General features: G+C 51.0%; 7 protein-coding genes across 7 annotated transcripts; 4 read left to right on the plus strand and 3 right to left on the minus strand.

The window, feature by feature from the left end:
* Positions 1-402: 402 nt before the first annotated feature.
* On the plus strand, positions 403-1,800 carry VTN31DRAFT_1659 (uncharacterized protein; the record flags this gene model as incomplete). Its single annotated transcript, XM_069401740.1, has 6 exons — positions 403-628; positions 684-795; positions 855-977; positions 1,034-1,088; positions 1,143-1,282; positions 1,365-1,800. 6 exons carry the CDS (start codon positions 403-405, stop codon positions 1,798-1,800), a joined length of 1,092 nt encoding a protein of 363 aa, XP_069264515.1.
* A 2,426-nt stretch (positions 1,801-4,226) lies between these two features.
* Positions 4,227-5,244, minus strand: VTN31DRAFT_1660 (uncharacterized protein; the record flags this gene model as incomplete). Its single annotated transcript, XM_069401742.1, has 6 exons — positions 4,227-4,263; positions 4,347-4,597; positions 4,680-4,885; positions 4,951-5,017; positions 5,091-5,149; positions 5,223-5,244. 6 exons carry the CDS (start codon positions 5,242-5,244, stop codon positions 4,227-4,229), a joined length of 642 nt encoding a protein of 213 aa, XP_069264516.1.
* Positions 5,245-5,683: 439 nt separating this feature from the next.
* VTN31DRAFT_1661 (uncharacterized protein) lies at positions 5,684-7,275 on the minus strand (the record flags this gene model as incomplete). The annotated part of the gene is made up of 2 exons (XM_069401743.1): positions 5,684-7,184; positions 7,253-7,275. 2 exons carry the CDS (start codon positions 7,273-7,275, stop codon positions 5,684-5,686), a joined length of 1,524 nt encoding a protein of 507 aa, XP_069264517.1.
* A 1,340-nt stretch (positions 7,276-8,615) lies between these two features.
* On the plus strand, positions 8,616-10,177 carry VTN31DRAFT_1662 (uncharacterized protein; the record flags this gene model as incomplete). Its single annotated transcript, XM_069401744.1, has 2 exons — positions 8,616-8,660; positions 8,717-10,177. The coding sequence occupies 2 exons, from the start codon at positions 8,616-8,618 to the stop codon at positions 10,175-10,177; spliced, it is 1,506 nt and encodes a 501-aa protein (XP_069264518.1).
* Positions 10,178-10,521: 344 nt separating this feature from the next.
* VTN31DRAFT_1663 (uncharacterized protein) lies at positions 10,522-13,248 on the minus strand (the record flags this gene model as incomplete). Its single annotated transcript, XM_069401745.1, has 5 exons — positions 10,522-12,144; positions 12,198-12,337; positions 12,838-12,887; positions 12,941-13,149; positions 13,210-13,248. The coding sequence occupies 5 exons, from the start codon at positions 13,246-13,248 to the stop codon at positions 10,522-10,524; spliced, it is 2,061 nt and encodes a 686-aa protein (XP_069264519.1).
* A 263-nt stretch (positions 13,249-13,511) lies between these two features.
* On the plus strand, positions 13,512-14,673 carry VTN31DRAFT_1664 (uncharacterized protein; the record flags this gene model as incomplete). Its single annotated transcript, XM_069401746.1, has 2 exons — positions 13,512-13,583; positions 13,645-14,673. The coding sequence occupies 2 exons, from the start codon at positions 13,512-13,514 to the stop codon at positions 14,671-14,673; spliced, it is 1,101 nt and encodes a 366-aa protein (XP_069264520.1).
* Positions 14,674-15,272: 599 nt separating this feature from the next.
* VTN31DRAFT_1665 (uncharacterized protein) lies at positions 15,273-15,816 on the plus strand (the record flags this gene model as incomplete). The annotated part of the gene is made up of 2 exons (XM_069401747.1): positions 15,273-15,422; positions 15,763-15,816. 2 exons carry the CDS (start codon positions 15,273-15,275, stop codon positions 15,814-15,816), a joined length of 204 nt encoding a protein of 67 aa, XP_069264521.1.
* Between the last annotated feature and the right edge of the window lie 496 nt (positions 15,817-16,312).

Below are 16,312 nucleotides of genomic sequence, written 5' to 3' on the forward strand. Positions count from 1 at the left end.
CTGTGTACGGATATATCTTTCTTTTTTTTTTTTTTCCATTTCTGTTGTGCTGTCTACCTTTAGGGCTACATTGCTGTGTTGCTCGTTCTTCCTCCCGCGAATCAGCAGGTCGACTTCCAAGGCTGAAGGTCCAGCTTTCAACTGGACCTTCGCGTTTCACAACTGCTGTTGGCAAGCTTGTTGGTCTTTCGTTTTGTTTAGAACATATTGCATTCCAAGTTCGGCCGAATCCCTGGTCACAATCAGTGATTCTTCGTGTGATTCCCCCGCTTTCGTTCCATCGAGCTTTTCTGTGATCGGGCGCCATTATTCCTCCCGTGACATCGAGATATCATTATGAATGATTATTCCCGTCGTAACTCACACCACGAGCATCCCTACACTTCCAATCAGCAGATTACCATGGCGAGCTGCTATGACACTCGACCGGCACATGATATTCTCTATTACACTACTACGTACGGCGTGCTGCATCATTCTTTTGGCCCCTTGGCACCCCAGTACGCTGCAGGCTATGGAAAGCAAGATGTGGCCGGAATCCAGGGTGCCGATATCCGCTCAGCGCTGGGAACAACGTCGCCCATGTATCAGCCGCCATTTGTTCACGACCCATTTCGGTACCAGCGATGTAAGCCCGTTTCCGCCATCGATTTCCCTTGTGATGAGGCTGACCTCTTGCAAAGCGGAGATTGAGAGCCAGGAGTCTTACAATGAGGACACTGCACTCTCAGAGCCTATCTCACCGCCACTGGAAGGGTTTCCAAATGTGCACGATTTCGATCTCTTGATCAAGAGGTTGTGGTCCCTCTCCGGCGGCAATTTATTGATTTCACTGACAGGATCGGTGTGGACAGCTATGTGAACGACCTCTCCTCCAAAAAGCAGGACAAGGCATTGATCAGTGCGAAGAGGGCCCGGAACATCAGGACCGTTCTCCTGGACCCAAAAGGTACCGCAGTGGAGTCCGCTCAGTTCCGGTAAGCTCTAGTCTCGGACATACATGTATGCATTGCGAATGCTGAATGATGATTAGGTTCTGGGTGAAGAAGATGTTCAAGCTCGAACCGGAGGATAGCAGAGCTCCCGATGTATGTCCTTCTCGGTTCTGATGAGGAAGAACGTGTCTGATACAGACCATTTAGGGCAGAAAACTGATTTGCCACGAGGGCAAACCAGTCGCAGTTCGGGAGAAGTTGTTCAAGATACTTACCAAGGCCCATCAACAATGTAACCATGGAGGGCGAGACAAGACATCGGCCCAAGTCCGACAGACCTACTCCTGGTAAGGAATCTCAGGTGAAGTCCGTTCACACCGCTGCTGGGCCTTGTAGTTGACCATCCGGGGATCGAAATTTCACGTCTAGGGTACCCAAGGAGCTTATCTCGCGCTTCGTCAAGATCTGTCCAACATGCCAAGTTCGTCGAGGGAGCAGCCCTTCCAACTCGCAGAAGAGTGCACCCTACCTCGACAACAAGCCCTTCTCGCCGTCTTACGAGGTGAACTATGGGCGCAGCTCGATGCAATCGGAGCGGCCACACCACCAGCAAGACTTGCCGGGAGTCACCTGGAGCGACGCGTCCCACAGCGCCCCGCAACTTCAGGGCGCTAGCTACCACCACGCAACCGCAACGTCCTCGAGAGGCTACGATTCCGCCTCGGTCAGAGCACTGAGCAGTGGCCCTTCCGTACCGCCGTCGCCCATGATGGACACGACTCTCCGACCCATGACTGCTCAGAGCCACTACTCGTATATCTCCGCTACCCCTACTTCCCAGCGATACAACGGATATACTAACTAGGACGGCGGTGTTTATCACGCCCTCTGTTTTTCACGGGATTTTCTCTTGTCCTTTTTCAGTGTTTACCATTCCCAGTCGCTAAGCTGTAAAACAGTTTAGCTTCGGCTGTTCATGTGGTGTGAGTTTTCCGAGGTATAAAAGGGCTTCATGATATAAGCTCGATTGAGGGTGCTAGACTGTCCTTGTGGGGTTACCGTATCAGGAGCTACAATCTGGTCTTTTTCCGTTCTATGTTATGATGTCCAGGTTCCCGCCGTCATTATAAAGCTTGATTGGATTGAGAGAGACTTGGGAGACTCGGGATACACGCACGTACCACGTACGAGTACGGAGTAGTCAGGAGGGAGTACCTGGTATTTACTGTCTGAGAGATTGTATGAGTAGGAGTACTGAGTAAGGTCTGTCCACGAAATGGCTCGGAAGAAGGCCAGGGCGTCTTCAAGAGTCAGGTGAGGTCACCCAATATGTGTGACATCATAACTAATGGCGATGCCCTCGCAGCGGCCCAAAACCCTGTCAGGTACATACAGAAACTGTATGTACTACGAGTACGGAATAGCACCAATCAGAACTAGGGATGGAGAGAGAGATCATCTGAATCACGTGCTTCAGCCCAGCTCATCCAACCGCCAGGTGAGCTCCTCCAACAGGCACCTCTAAGTGACCTAACAGTCAGACGAGCTCATGTAGCGGTAGGAAGAGCTGATCTGAATCACGTGATTCAGATAAGCTCTCTTGAGTTCTTCCAGGCAGCAAAGGCGATTCTGTTGGTACTTGGCAGTCGGGCAAGTCAATCTCCCTCTCCGTCAGGCATGCTTCTCGTTCAATCAGACAAGCTCACATTAACTAAACAGAGAGTAGGTAAATGAGTTCATCTAGAGCTCGTTTGGCAGTGAGGCAAACTCATCCTGCAGTAAGGCGCCTGTCAGATATTGCCTGAGCTGGTTTGGCATTAGGCCTACTACATACTACTATCTACTCCGTACTCCGTACCCTAAGGCGTTAGTTGAGCTCATCTGGCATGATGGCATCTGGCATGGCATGGAGATTCGGCAGTTCGTAGCTCAGCTGACATCACGTGATCTAGTTAGATGAGCTGGTCTGACAGTTGGACGACCAGGACACAGATGACCTAGCGGTTAGATGAGCTGGACCTCACTGAAATGCTGAATTTGCCTCTACCTACATACGTTGTCTCTTTGCTAGATGAACTGCAGATAGTGCAGCCCACACATTCAGGGGCTTTCTCTCTTTGAGATGTCTCCTAGATCTGTTGAGATAGCTGCATAGATCGCTCCATTCTGCGTCTTCCGAGGATTAGGGCACGTCTAGTAGCCTCACTGCTCGGTGAGCTCATCTGACAGCCAGCTGTGCTCCGTTGAATCACGTGATTCAGATGAGCTCTCTTGGCGGCAGTCAAACTCGTCAAATTGCTAGATGAGCTTGTCTGACTAACCTGTCTGACTGCATAATATAATAATAGTACTATGTATCTGCTAGATGAACTCTCTTGATCAGCGGATAGGCTCATCTGATGAGTTTGCCTGAATGCTAGTGGACCTGTCTGACTGCTAAATGAGCTCACCTATTTAAAGGAAGCTTTGTCTGGCTTGGGCTCGTTCAACCGGGCGAACTCATCTGAATCACGTGGTTCAGGTGAGCTTATCTGGGTTAGGCGACCTACTACCTTCATAAATCGTAGTCATTCAAATTGTTGACAGATGAACTCATCTAGCAGTGAGATGAGCTCGACTAACTGCCACATGAGCTCATCTAAATCATCTGTCTCAGGGAGATTGTCGATTTGCTAGGTGAGGCCGTTTAATTGTATGAGGGATTTGCTTCAGATTCGTACTCACCTTCAACTACTGCTCCGTGATCCTTTAGTACTGTACACTGATGGAGTTCATCAAACTGCAGATTATTTTACTTCCTGCTCATTCCTGTTTTCTCATGTCATTCAAGCTACATGGCAATTCCTCCAACCCGATACTTAGCTGATGACGTGCAATTTTGCTCGACCGGGTGGCTAGGAGGGATGTGTCAAACCGCCAACATTGTATGCAGTGCATGTCTCTGAAATCTGGAACCCTCATGAGCATATTGGAGAATAACAAGCCTGGATTTTACACCCATTCAAGCAAGCCACTGGATCTACAGGTGCTTCAGTGGCATACGCTGTTCCAACAAGAACTAGGCCCAAGTTTCCCTTGTCATGGCTCATCACACCGATTTGGTTCATTAAGTGCGTTTCGTTAGCAATGTATAGTGTTACACTATCCCCTTCTGGAGCGACATCCAAGGGAAAATCGATTATATATGTTGATTGACTCGTCCACGCATCGTCATCACACCGTCCGAGAGCAGCAGAGGGAAGGCAAGACCAACAGCCTGAGCGATATCGACGGGCCGGGATGTCATTATGATTATACAGGCAAGGTGAACTTTTTTCCTTGCAAGACCCTGACACGTGGAGAACAACAGTCAGCGATGGGAATGATCCAACAAACCGAGTCGGAAAGGCATGTACTTTCCCGGTGACATACTTGGTGTAGTAGATGTAGAAGAAATCCGAGTACAGCAACGTCTGCAGAATCCCCGCGACGATGGGCACCGGATGAAACCACCCTTCCGCAAAGTATCGGTAGATCCAATTTGGGATGTACAGGGCTCGGTACAGACCCAGCGCAAAGAGGTAGTGCGTCGTGATGGTCTCCGCTTCGCCGGTACGCTGGAGCATGAACAGCTGCGGCAGGATGGCGACAGATTCGAGCCAGATGGAGAATGACCAGAGAATCTGGACCAATCCCGTCAGAATCGTACTGCTTTCCACCCCAAGAACATATATATCTCGCCAGGAAAGAAAAAGGAAAACTCACTTCGAGCACCGTGTAACGCTCCGGGAAGAGAATGGCCAACACCGCGCTGAAGCCGAAAAGATATTGTACCTTGAACGTGTCCAACTTCGGGTCGTTTGTCGGCTTGTACTCGTGCAGCATGAGGTAGATCGTATACGCGGAGAAGGAGATGAAGAGGATCTTGAACGTGGTGTTGTACAACGAGACCGTGAACGTGGTGAAGAGATCTAGATGCCGGGAATCGAAGAATGAGTTTCGCAATTCGTCTTCGTCTCGAGGAGGGACCACCGACCTAGGTATCGCGTCACAAAGACCACCAAGTACAGGAATTGCGTCTTGAATGATAACCCGGAACAGCTCTGTTATTTTTCGAAGGGTCGAGTCAGAACGAGCGTGCGCACAACGATCTGGGATGGTTGGGAGGTTACGAACACTCGACGATTTCATTTTCCGGAGGAGAATCCCTATCGAGACCAGGTGGGAGAGGTCTCCTATAACAGGCAGCACCCGCGTTGTCAGTTCTTCGCCGTTCAACTCGGTTGCGATGCGCACGCGATGACCTACCGAGAATCCTGAAGATATTCATGGTGATTGAGTATGAATTTTGTCTGCTGCCGACGCGCTCTCTGGGTCGATTGCTAAGGCGAGAGGAATCGGATTGGTTCGAGGGATTGAAAAGCCAGAGAAAAAGGAGTGATTCTGAAGGAATGTCTGGTAATGTTTGAATGTGTTTTTATCTCCCGTGGAGGGAAATGTTGACACGCAGCCTTGCCGGGCGGTGGCTCTCACTAAAATTTGGCCCAAAAGGCCCTAGACTCGGCCCTAAGGAAAGCCAAACTCAAACCCTCACCATGGCAAAAAAAAAAAGATCGACAAGCATTGGAAATTGCGCTTTCTATCATTACTACCCAACATGAAAGCTTACGTTCTTTACCGAGCAATTCATGATTCCTGGTATCTACTCGTACATACAGTAATGCGTGACATGGCTAACCATGGGATTTTGTCCCGGATATCGTCCACAATCAAAAGGCAGTAGCCCCTTCGAGTCCATCTCCATCCGTCATCTTCTGAAGATGACTTTCCGCCAGCTCGCTTCGGAGGGCGGCCAGACTGCTTTCTTGTTGCAATCGATCCCAATCCCTCAGTCCTAATCGTTTCGCGCGCTGCTTCTCCATATACTGGTCGAGCAGCTTTTCTTCGTCTGCCTTCAATTGCGCAAGTCGCTTCTCCATCGTCGGGTCCAACACTGACGGCAGGGGTTTACCACCGGGAACGATTGCCGGCAGGCCCGCGAGGTGATTCGTCCGTGGGCTGCGAAAATGAGGCGTCGGCGGTCCAGAACCTTGCCGGTGATACGTCGACGGCCCTCGATGCGACTCCGGTCCAGACGGTGCTGGTGAGAATCCCCCGCGTGGCCCTGTGGGTGGAGTGAGATGGCTTGGTGGCCCCCGGCGTCCAGGTGGGTTGCCTCCCCATGCGAAATCACGTCGAGGAGGACCAGCTCCCCGTGGTCGCGTCGGCGCCGAGAGAAGCGACATGCTCGAAGTCCGATTGGCTGCAGATATCGTCGCCGGTGAACCGCTGTCCTGTGACCGCCGCTCATTGGTTGGTCCGGGTGCGCTCTGGGATTCGGATCGATCGCGCGGTCCTTGCGGCGAAGATGCATGACTACGAGTCTTAGAATCTGCTCGCCGTGCTCCATCAACGTGCTCCTTGTCACTGGAAGGAGACGCTTTGGCCCCGTCCGGAAAGGGGGATAAGGGACCTCGCGAAGAAGCATCCGTACGTGCCGCGCTGGTTGCCGGCCGATTCTCTCCTTGAGAAAGTGGAGTTCGATTGTGAGGTGACCGACTGCGAGGTCTGGACGGCGGCGACGATCGTCGTGATGTCGTCGTAGAATCGTGATTCGCGGGAGCTTGTTTAGGTGGTGACGTAGCATTTCTCCGCGCGCCGGTGTCGAAATTGTATCTGGAGTAACTATCGTATCGAGGTGGTGGACTTCTCGATCGCACCGTGGAGCCACCGGGAGAGCCGCGATCTCGAGGCGGCGTCGATCTGGACGGTGGCGAACCTCCGCGATATCTGCCACGGGGAGGGGAGTATTGTCGTCGAGGAGACCTAGACGCATACCTCCGTCGAGATGACTCGCGGGAGAACCGACGATCCGGAGATCGGTATCTGCTGTTGTAAGGAGGAGATCTGGACCGCCGTGACAATCTCCCAGGGGATCGCACGGGAGATCGCGCAGGGGAACTTGGTCGCCCTCGCCGCGGTGGTGAAATGGATCCTACAGGAGAACGCGGTCGTCGATATGAACGGTATGGGCTGCGCGATGAGCGCCGCGAACCGTATGGAGATCGACTTCGATACCGCCCGCCATGGCGACTCCCACGTGGCGCCCAGCAATCCGGAGCTGGCCAAGGAGAACGGTTGCGTGGGGACCAGGGACGCCGAGGAGGACGAGATCGCGATCGTGACCGTTCCGAAGGCCGGTAGCTTTCACCCCCTCTTCTTCCCTCGTACCTGGAAAGCCAAGGATCCCGTTAGAGCACAGCGGCGGTAAAACGTAGAACATTAAAGTGAGTACGAACCTTCGCCCGCGATCCCAGTCCATCGTGTATGTCGGTTATGACAACACCATCTCAGGGCGTTCTGCCAGCTGGAAAGACTCTTGGAAGATCCTGACAATTCCCAATTTGGAATGGTGCATTGTGGGACTACGCTAGACTGTTTTAGGCTATATATTGGTTTTCATGTGACAGCTGACAAGGTCCGTAATTTTCGTATTTCTTACGTTCCGGAGCAAGTTTTTTCCGAGATTCTTCACGCCAAATCTATTTCCACACGATACACGTGCTCCACGCGTCCCAACGCCCACTTTTTTAGCGCGTGCTTCCACAGCTCCTCCAAAAACCCTCCCTCATTTCACCTTTTTGCCTGTGGAAAAGGAAAAACTCGTTCTTCTCCATTGATCTTTTCGAAATTTCTGATCCGTCTGTAATATCAGTCTACTGGGCCTACTTCTTCTGATCTGTAGCCAGAACCGTCCATTGCCAGGTTTGATAGGTCGCCGTTGAGACAGGCAACCGGAAATGGAGGAAAGCCCACGCGTTCCAGAATTGAGGAAATTCAGGATACTAGGGAACGAAATGATGCGTTGAAGGCCCGTAGGATACTGCAGTTCATGCACCAGGAGGATTTCTCTCCGTTCGATCTGATCCGGATCCTTTTCCACGTTGATGCATTCAGCGATTACGCCGCAGATTTAAAGCAGGCATTGAACAACGAGGACGGCACTCGGACATTACGCACAATATTGGTTCAACACCAGGCATCTAAACTACTTGACTTGGTAAACCCCTGAGCTCGAGAGGCAGGTGGAATCCATTTGCAATACTGAGGGGTTCGGGACTCCCGATCCAAGCAGCCTGGGGACATTAACGGAAAAGAAGATATCCGAACCCCAGACAGCCCTTCTGTCTGTGAAGCAACAGAGTCCCGATTTGTTGAAGCTGTTGTGCACGTTGTCAAAAGAAGATGACGGGTTAAAATCAACTGAGCTGTTGACACTGCTTAGACTGCTGGTCTACACACGCCACAAAAAGTCGAATGCTCTGCAACCAAGTTGGTTTGCTCCTGCACTATTCAGGCACACCACGCCACATCCTTCAACTTCTCCATCATATGGGCTTATGTTGCGCAAACTGGGAAATATCCAGTGCAATCAAGGAAATTTCCAGGGACGCGACGAGCCAACTCGCTGCGATTGGACAACGTCCCAATGTGATCACAGCATACAACAATCTTGACTATACAGTGGGACGACAGAAACTCAGTGACGGCAAGGGTTCGTTACGAACTGTCACGACGGGAGTGGCATTTGAAGGCCAGTGCTTCCCAGCGAAGGGGTTGGCGCAAAGCATGTTAAACCCAGACTTTGAATTGACTGTTCCAATGTTCGATATCTCTGCATTTGTCGATGATGAAATAGATTTCCAGGTACATTCACAATACGAAACAATTCTCGCTGTTGACGCGCTAACAGTAGTTTATAGTTCTCCAAGTTTGCTGTCTATGAGACCCTGCGGATGGTCTTCCCGGAGAACATTCAAAGGATCTACGCCCGGAATCAGGTTGCTGCTCCCAGTTTCCCTGTTATTGACAGACTTGCTCCGTTTCGTACAAAGTTCCATCCCTTCCTCATGGATATCGATGAAAGCACACTCGCCGGAAACATTGATGTTCTTGAGGAAATATCCTCTCGTCAATACAGGTGGGATGAGACACATAACTTTGCGGAGAGGCTGCATCTGTTCTACGGCGATCAAAGGACTGTCTCTCGTCTCCGCCTCGCGAAATTGGTACGCTGTGAGTCCAGGGCCGTATATGACCGATTTGGTTGGGTCCTCCCTGTACCGGGTCTGTTTCACTTGAAGATGCAATGGCTCAAAATGATACATGAACTCCACTACATGGCCAAACATTATGACTCGCCTTCTTCCTTGGCATTCTTTCGCGAGATTCTGGACCAGAACCGTGTGCAGACTGACAATGCGGATTTCTTTGCTCTGGAGGAACTGGTCTTGCATTGCTTCCACGGCAAGATACTGACGGCCGTGTTTGACAAGCTGCGAAATACATACACCTGGCTGAACCTTCTGAAAGTCGGCAAGCCGGAGGAATGGGAAAAACTGTTCGAAGAGCTAGGCCTAGAGGACCTTGAGAGCTGCATTAATAACGTTGTTCAAGATACTCTTCACGGAGAGTTGGACCCGGATGAGATGCACCCGGAGTTCTTGAACAATATTCACTTCCTCCGCCTTGCACGTGGATCCCTGATGCTCAAGATGGGCGTCCGGTACGGGGACTTGGGCTGGGTGAGGAGAGCGATTGGCCATTCAATTCTCTTTTTCACTGGTTGGGGCCGAAGCTTTGCGTGCGAGATGCTCGATTTCTGGCGTCTCATCTCAACGGACGCCGCAGATCCGGTGTTGCAGCGCGCCATTTTGGCAAATAGCTTGGTGAACTGCCGTGGGAAGAATGACACCTTCTTCGAGACGGATCGCTTGATCGCGATCGTTAACGGGAAATTGAAGCGCGTGCTCTTGAACAAGCGACACGACTCCTCAATCTCCATCGAGGAACTTCAGCACATCATTCACAGTTTCACGGCCTCTGAGGATCTTCGCACGAGCCTCGCCGAGACCTTCAACCTGCAGACCGATGCGCCCAGCCCTGCAGAATCGGTATCTCGCAATATCCGCCTTGTGGCCGATTACGTTTACTCAACGATGATCGAAGATTGTCCGTTGCCCGAGGACTTACCTAGAGTCCGTGTTCTCGCCTCCGAGGCCATCGAACACTTGCCAGAAACCATCGAGCGCGTTAACCAGGGTGAATTCGAGAACGAGGATGAATATGGTAACATGACAGAATCCGACGAAGATGAAATCGATCGGTTCTTTGGTTCTGCAGTCGAGGATGATATCGAGAGTGCGGTTGAGGGCTTACTCTAACTGAAGGAGCTATATGCTCGGAATAAGAGGGTCGACAGCCAGAAGGGCCGCATACGGGGCTTTGTGTACGGAGTAGGAACTGAAGGAGGCTTGGTATTGAGATTGGGGATTCAGATTGCCAGCTTGGTTTGGTGTATTCAGACCTTTGTCAAAAGCTGTTGTCATGCTTATGAGTGCTGTACTTTACGACCATGACGATTACAACAGGTATCCAATATGAAAGAGCTATTAATGTTGCATCTGGGAAAGATCAATCGAAAGTCAATGAATTCATACCAGTGAATCGAATTAGGACCGTAAACGTACAGACAGATACACTCGACTGCAATACACCGTACGTAGACTTAACGCCTCCTCCTCTCCTCTTCCTTGCGAAGTCGCTTCGCATTCTCGGCAGCAATCATATCGCTGAGATCCTCCTTGGAAGACCACCCAGGATTCTGCTGCTGTTGCCTCTCTTCGTCGTACAACTCCTGCAATCGTTCTTTGCTGATTCCTCCCTCCTTCTGCAACATATCCGGATCCATCGACACGTCGACATCGCCCGCTGCCTTCCGTTTCCGAGACCGCTCCTCCTCGGCCCCCAGAACTGGCACATTGCCACTTTCGGCAGCCTTGAGATTGTAGACCCGTTCGCCGCCGAAGAAGCCCTGGACGCGACTCTGCTGTTCGGGGATGACCTGGTATGCTGTCCGCGGATGGACCGATTCCTCCGTCTCTGTTCCCCGGTTGTGTTTGCGGACATCGAACTCGCCAGAGATATTCATCGCGGTGCCAATCTCCGATGGCGCAGCGGAGGCGATGCCGCTCGGCGTTTCGAGCCCGCTCGGTGTTTGCAGGCCATCACCAACCTCTTCCTCTTCTGCCTCCTCTTCCTCCTCTTCTTCTTCTTCTTCTTCCTCCTCCTCCTCCTCCATAGGCTGCAATTCGCCCCACAGCTCCTTCTCGACGGGCTCCCCTTGTTGCTGGGTAGTCTGCTGCGTTTGGAGGACTCCGAAGATGTCACCACCATAAAGGGGACGGTTGTGCTCATCGACCGGCGGCTTTCCATATCCACCTGGGTGAAAGCCCCACGATGCACCCGGCGGCGGAGGTGCATTCAATCCTGGAATCTTGAGCGCAGGATACGAAGGAGGCGGGCCATAGCGTTGTTGATTGATCAACCAAGGTGGCGGAGCCCCCGGTGGCATGTTGAGAGCTTCCTTCAGTTCATCGCTGAGCTCCCCAGGTCGTAGATGACGGAGATTGGTTTCAAACTCCTTGCCCTCATAGTAAACCTCCCCGTATCTCGTCAATTCTGGCTTCGTTTGGAAGCGGAAGAATGCTTCGTAGAGTTTCTGATAATCGATGTCGAGTCGACCCATCTTCGGCTGGACACGTTCTCGCATCTTTTGCTTCAACGTCGCTTGCTCCTGTTTCTCAAGGGCGGCATCCCGCATCTCCGCAATGCCGGTGTCTTGGATGAACTTAGGGAGGGCAAACGGAGGCTTCTCAATGCCACGTTTAGACGAAAGGTATTCCCGTTTCAGTGACCAGTGGCTCGGTACCGGCACGACATTTCGGTGGGATTTGATACGGACGAGAAGCTTGGGATCCGCAGCGTCTGCATCTGTCCATTCGACAATCTCTGGCTTTGAAACCATCGCCTTCAACTCTGCAATTGAAATCTTATTCATCTGTTTGCGTTTCTTCTTCGACAACTTTGGCTTGTTCTCTTCTTCCTCTTCTGGAATCCCATCGTCATCGTCCTCGTAGTAGACTTGAGGTTTCTCGGGCTCATTTTGCGTCTCCTCGGGTTTCGCTTCGAACTTCTCAAGAATGCCCTTGTATTCATTGTATAGGGAATCGTCGAAATTCACTAGGTTCTGCGCAATCGACGACTCACTGTCACTTTTCGGTGGCGAACTAACAGACGGCGTCTCGCGCTCAGTCTCGCTGGGTGTCTGTCCATCCGTGGTCTGAGAGGCCTACAACTCGAATATCAGCAAGTTATCACGAGATATCAAGAGATTTTACCAACCGTCGCATTTGGCTGGGCTTTGCGCCGAGCTCTTCGCAGCTGGTTTTTCGTCGGCTTGGGTGTCGCCGCCGGCATAACGCTGGTAGCCTCGACTAATCCTCGAAACTCGGCTCGGAAAATCAGACAACTTAAAAAAGCTTCTGAAACCAGGGCGAAATGAGCCGACGACTTTCCGGACAAAGCACGACACGAAAGACGTTTCTGTACAATCAGTCATGCTGAACGAAGGGCACGGAGCTCTTGGACTAAACAAGATCTGACATGGGTCACGTGATCATAGAACCAGTTACATGTGAGCAGAACTACGAGTTCACCTTCGAGCCGTCGGTCAGCACGAAAGCGGGTATACACCCAATGGTTGATATCTGGAATACATGCAATGACGCAGAATCCAGATTTCCATATTGTACAATTGGTAACATATATAACACAGGCCATGAGTATGCAGACATTGGCTTGTTGAAGCGTGCTACCGCAGCAGACAGTCGAAAACTCATCCATATCATTGCCGGCCTCGGCCATCGAATGCGCATCATGACTTCTTCTTGGCCGTCCTCGATTCTGAAGGAAAAACGAAAAAAAGGCATCAACGTCAGAACCGATGCGTGCCGCCATGCCGGAAGCATGGGTGGAAACATACCTTCTGCAGTTCTTCTCTTCTTCGGCCGTCCTTTGCCTCGCAACTTGGCACTGTTGTTCCGCGTGAGCTCTGCTGATCGGGACTGTTGCCCAGGCGTTCTTACATCTGAATGGCCTCCTCTCTGTCATCCTCAGCTTCGTCGAACATTGTCAAATCAAGCGGCTTATAAGCGTCCTGGAGATCGCGGAATGCGACAGTCTTTCTCGGGTACCACGAAGCGAGTGCTGGCCCTCGTAACCGCTGCCGCAGGACTTTGTTTCCTAGCCGCAGTCCATCGGGATTGAACGTCTTAGAAAAAATCTCACACTGGGCCTACGTCACAGTACCGTAGGTTAGAAAAGAAGCCAATTTTTGCGAATTTTCCTGCCTCACCTTCATAAGGTCCAGTATCCTAGACCTTGGGACAGACATTGTGCGAGGTTGCGATGAAGAATGGGCACATTGAGGAATTGAGATCGCACATGTCCGAACCACTTCAAGGTCCAGCAGCGAGTCACGTGACCTATAGCCTAACCAGGTCCTGGTTGAGAGCCAGTCTCGCGACGTGCTGCCAAAAATTTCCCATGGAGCTGGACCTGGAAAGAACCTGTCCATTGCGCTGGCAGCACTCATGCTAGACTTATAGTCATGGCCTTGAAGTCATTACAAACTATCTAAGGTCATCCTGTGTCAAAATGGGTACAAAACGATCCAGTCCTTCCTCTGACATTGACTCCGAACCGCATGGCAAGTTGAAAAGGGCCAAGGTGCGCATTGGGACCGAAGTAGCTGTTCCTGATCGATCATACTGATTGCCTCTTTTCATAGAAACACGCCGAAAGTCGAGAGCGCGACTCTGTCAGAACGGTAGACAGTACTTCCACCTCTGAGACAAAACGGGTCATCGATCTGCTTGGACAGCTCACTACAAAGGTGGCCAACTCTCCCAGGTCAGCTAAACACTTCAAAGATGATGCGCGTCGGATCCTACAGGCAGCAGAGAAACTCCAACAGGAAATCTCACGCGCAAACAACGGTCAAATACCGGACAGTTCCGCAGATGAGCATTCAATATACTCCAAGAACGGAACACTTCCACCTCTTCCACCTATCTCGGACAAGGCACTTGAAAAAGCAGTGTTCACGCATCCCGGTGTGGCACGGCCCCGCAGTCCGGAACAGTTGGATGAAACAAGTTATGACAGGCTGGAGATTTTGGGGGACGCCTACTTGGAAATGATGGCAACTCGAATAATCTGGGACCGATTTCCGACAATGCCGGCTGGACGTATTTCGCAGGTCCGGGAGGAACTGATCAAGAATGAAACTCTGGCCGAGTTCGCTAGTCAGTATGGATTCGACAATCGGGTTCTAGCACCACAGGAGCATCGAACGCAACCAAAACGGTGGACAAAAACCAGGGCTGATGTTTTTGAGGCGTATGTTGCGGCCATTATACTGAGCGATGCATCCAACGGCTACCAGATTGCACAAGATTGGATGTTGCAACTGTGGAAGCCTAGGTTGTCCCAGTTCAAGGCTCCTCAAACAAGACTTCAGAGCAAGGAGCTACTGGCTAAGAAGATCATGGGCAAAGGGGTCAAGCTAAACTACGTTGAGGAGAAACCCATGGAGATGTTGAGCGGTGGTACTCAACGGTTCTTCATTGGCGTGTATTTGACGGGTTGGGGATGGCACAATCAACACCTGGGTTCGGGATCTGGCTCCAGTAAGGCCATCGCTGGTGAAGAGGCTGCCCAGAAGGCGCTTGCAAATACTCCATTGATAGATGAAATCGCAGCTGTCAAACAGGCGCACATTTCGAAGACGGCCACTAAAGACAATGATAAGGTCTGAATGCCATCTATTGTCAATACGCAATCTTTCACGACGAACTTAATCATCTGCTATTGTTGGATATCTGCCACATGAGCGCCCCCTGTTCCTACCCAACTTCAGGATCGTCGACGCCGCGAACCCACAGTACCCGGTGGTTATCGAGTGATTCAACGACATGGATTAGAGAAATCAAGGGAGAGTACCTTGCCCACTCGGGGAGCCTCATGTTGACCTTGAAGGCCTACGTGAAGGGGTTGTCGAAGCTAGGGAGCATCTTCACCACCGTCACATCTGCGCTGCCTCTATGAATAGTATCTCCAGCCAACAATGTTTGCTGAAGCAAACGTAACCGGGACGTGGCGCAAGGTGAGACCAGGCAGCAATCAAAGTAAAATCGCGAGAGGAAGCTCGACCATTGCTTTGCAAGGTCATCGATGAGCGCTTGGTTATAACCGTTTGTCAGGAGTATTCGTGTCTCTTGACTGGAATAAGGACCAAGCGCTAGTTAGACACAACAAAAGGAGAGGCAGATTTCTCTGTCTCTTGTGGGCACGAGATGCGATACAACCGGACTCCGAGTAGCGGCCGTCATGACTTGGCTCGATCATAGAAAGCCAATGGCTCTATTACGGCGTGTCGACGAATTAACCCGGAAATCTGTCATGCGATTGTCCCTTTTACGGATGTGTCAGAAAGCGAGAGTTCCAAGCAATTGGCTTGTTCCGTCCGAGCAAAGACGCCCCGCTGGGTCTAGTACTCGACTCTGGGTGAGTAACTTAGGCTGTTTCTTTGGACTTCAGCATGTTCGGAGGCATTATCCTGTCCTTCCTTCTATTGGAAGTCTGGGAAATCGGAATTCTTTTGTAAAGCAGCTGTTCGATCAACTTCATCGGACCAAGATGCTCAATTTTCCTGGTTGTCTTGTTCCATTGCCTGGCTTTCGTTAGCTACGCATGGTTTTTTTCTACATGTTCCCCGTCTTCTGATAGGTCTGTCAGTTCGTGATCCATGTACGTACATACAAGAAGCCGAAGGCTTACATGCTCTGCTTGGATATCGACCGGAAGTCTCGACATCCCGTTGTGATTGCGAAGCTGACCTTGAAAGATGCCATACATCGAGGGTCATGAAGTAACCCACCCAATGACTCGTTCATGGTGACTAGTTCAGTGCAATCGACCACGACAAATAAAGTTGAATAGACAGCTCAAAATGCCAGAGGATCGAGGACTCCATGCAAGGCATATGCCTACCATGTGAAACTGGCGGTCCCGGTGAAATATCTAATACCCTTTAAAACACCATCTGTCAGAACGATGGTGTTTGTTCGGTTCCGAAGTCCTTCGGCAGATGGCTTGTAATGAATGAATATCTCTGGCACAATGAAATGATACTGGATCATTTCGTCCGATACATCCTTGTGAACCAACGACCGTGGCTCAAAATGTGTATGCGATGCCTCCATCAATGACCTCCAAAGCCCAGGCCTCAAGCCAGATATGAAAAAGCCTTTTTCAGGCCAGAGCCACAGCACATTTCAGAGAATGGAAGACTACGTTGTTGTTCGGCTCACCCGCACATTATGTTCGGTATGATTTCGCGAGGCAAAATTCCTTCCCGTTCCTACATCAATCATGGCGGAGTCGAATACGACCAT

The sequence above is a fragment of the Thermomyces dupontii genome (assembly GCF_041956625.1).
Source record: "Thermomyces dupontii strain NRRL 2155 unplaced genomic scaffold VTN31scaffold_1, whole genome shotgun sequence".
NCBI classification, from domain to species: domain Eukaryota; kingdom Fungi; phylum Ascomycota; class Eurotiomycetes; order Eurotiales; family Trichocomaceae; genus Thermomyces; species Thermomyces dupontii.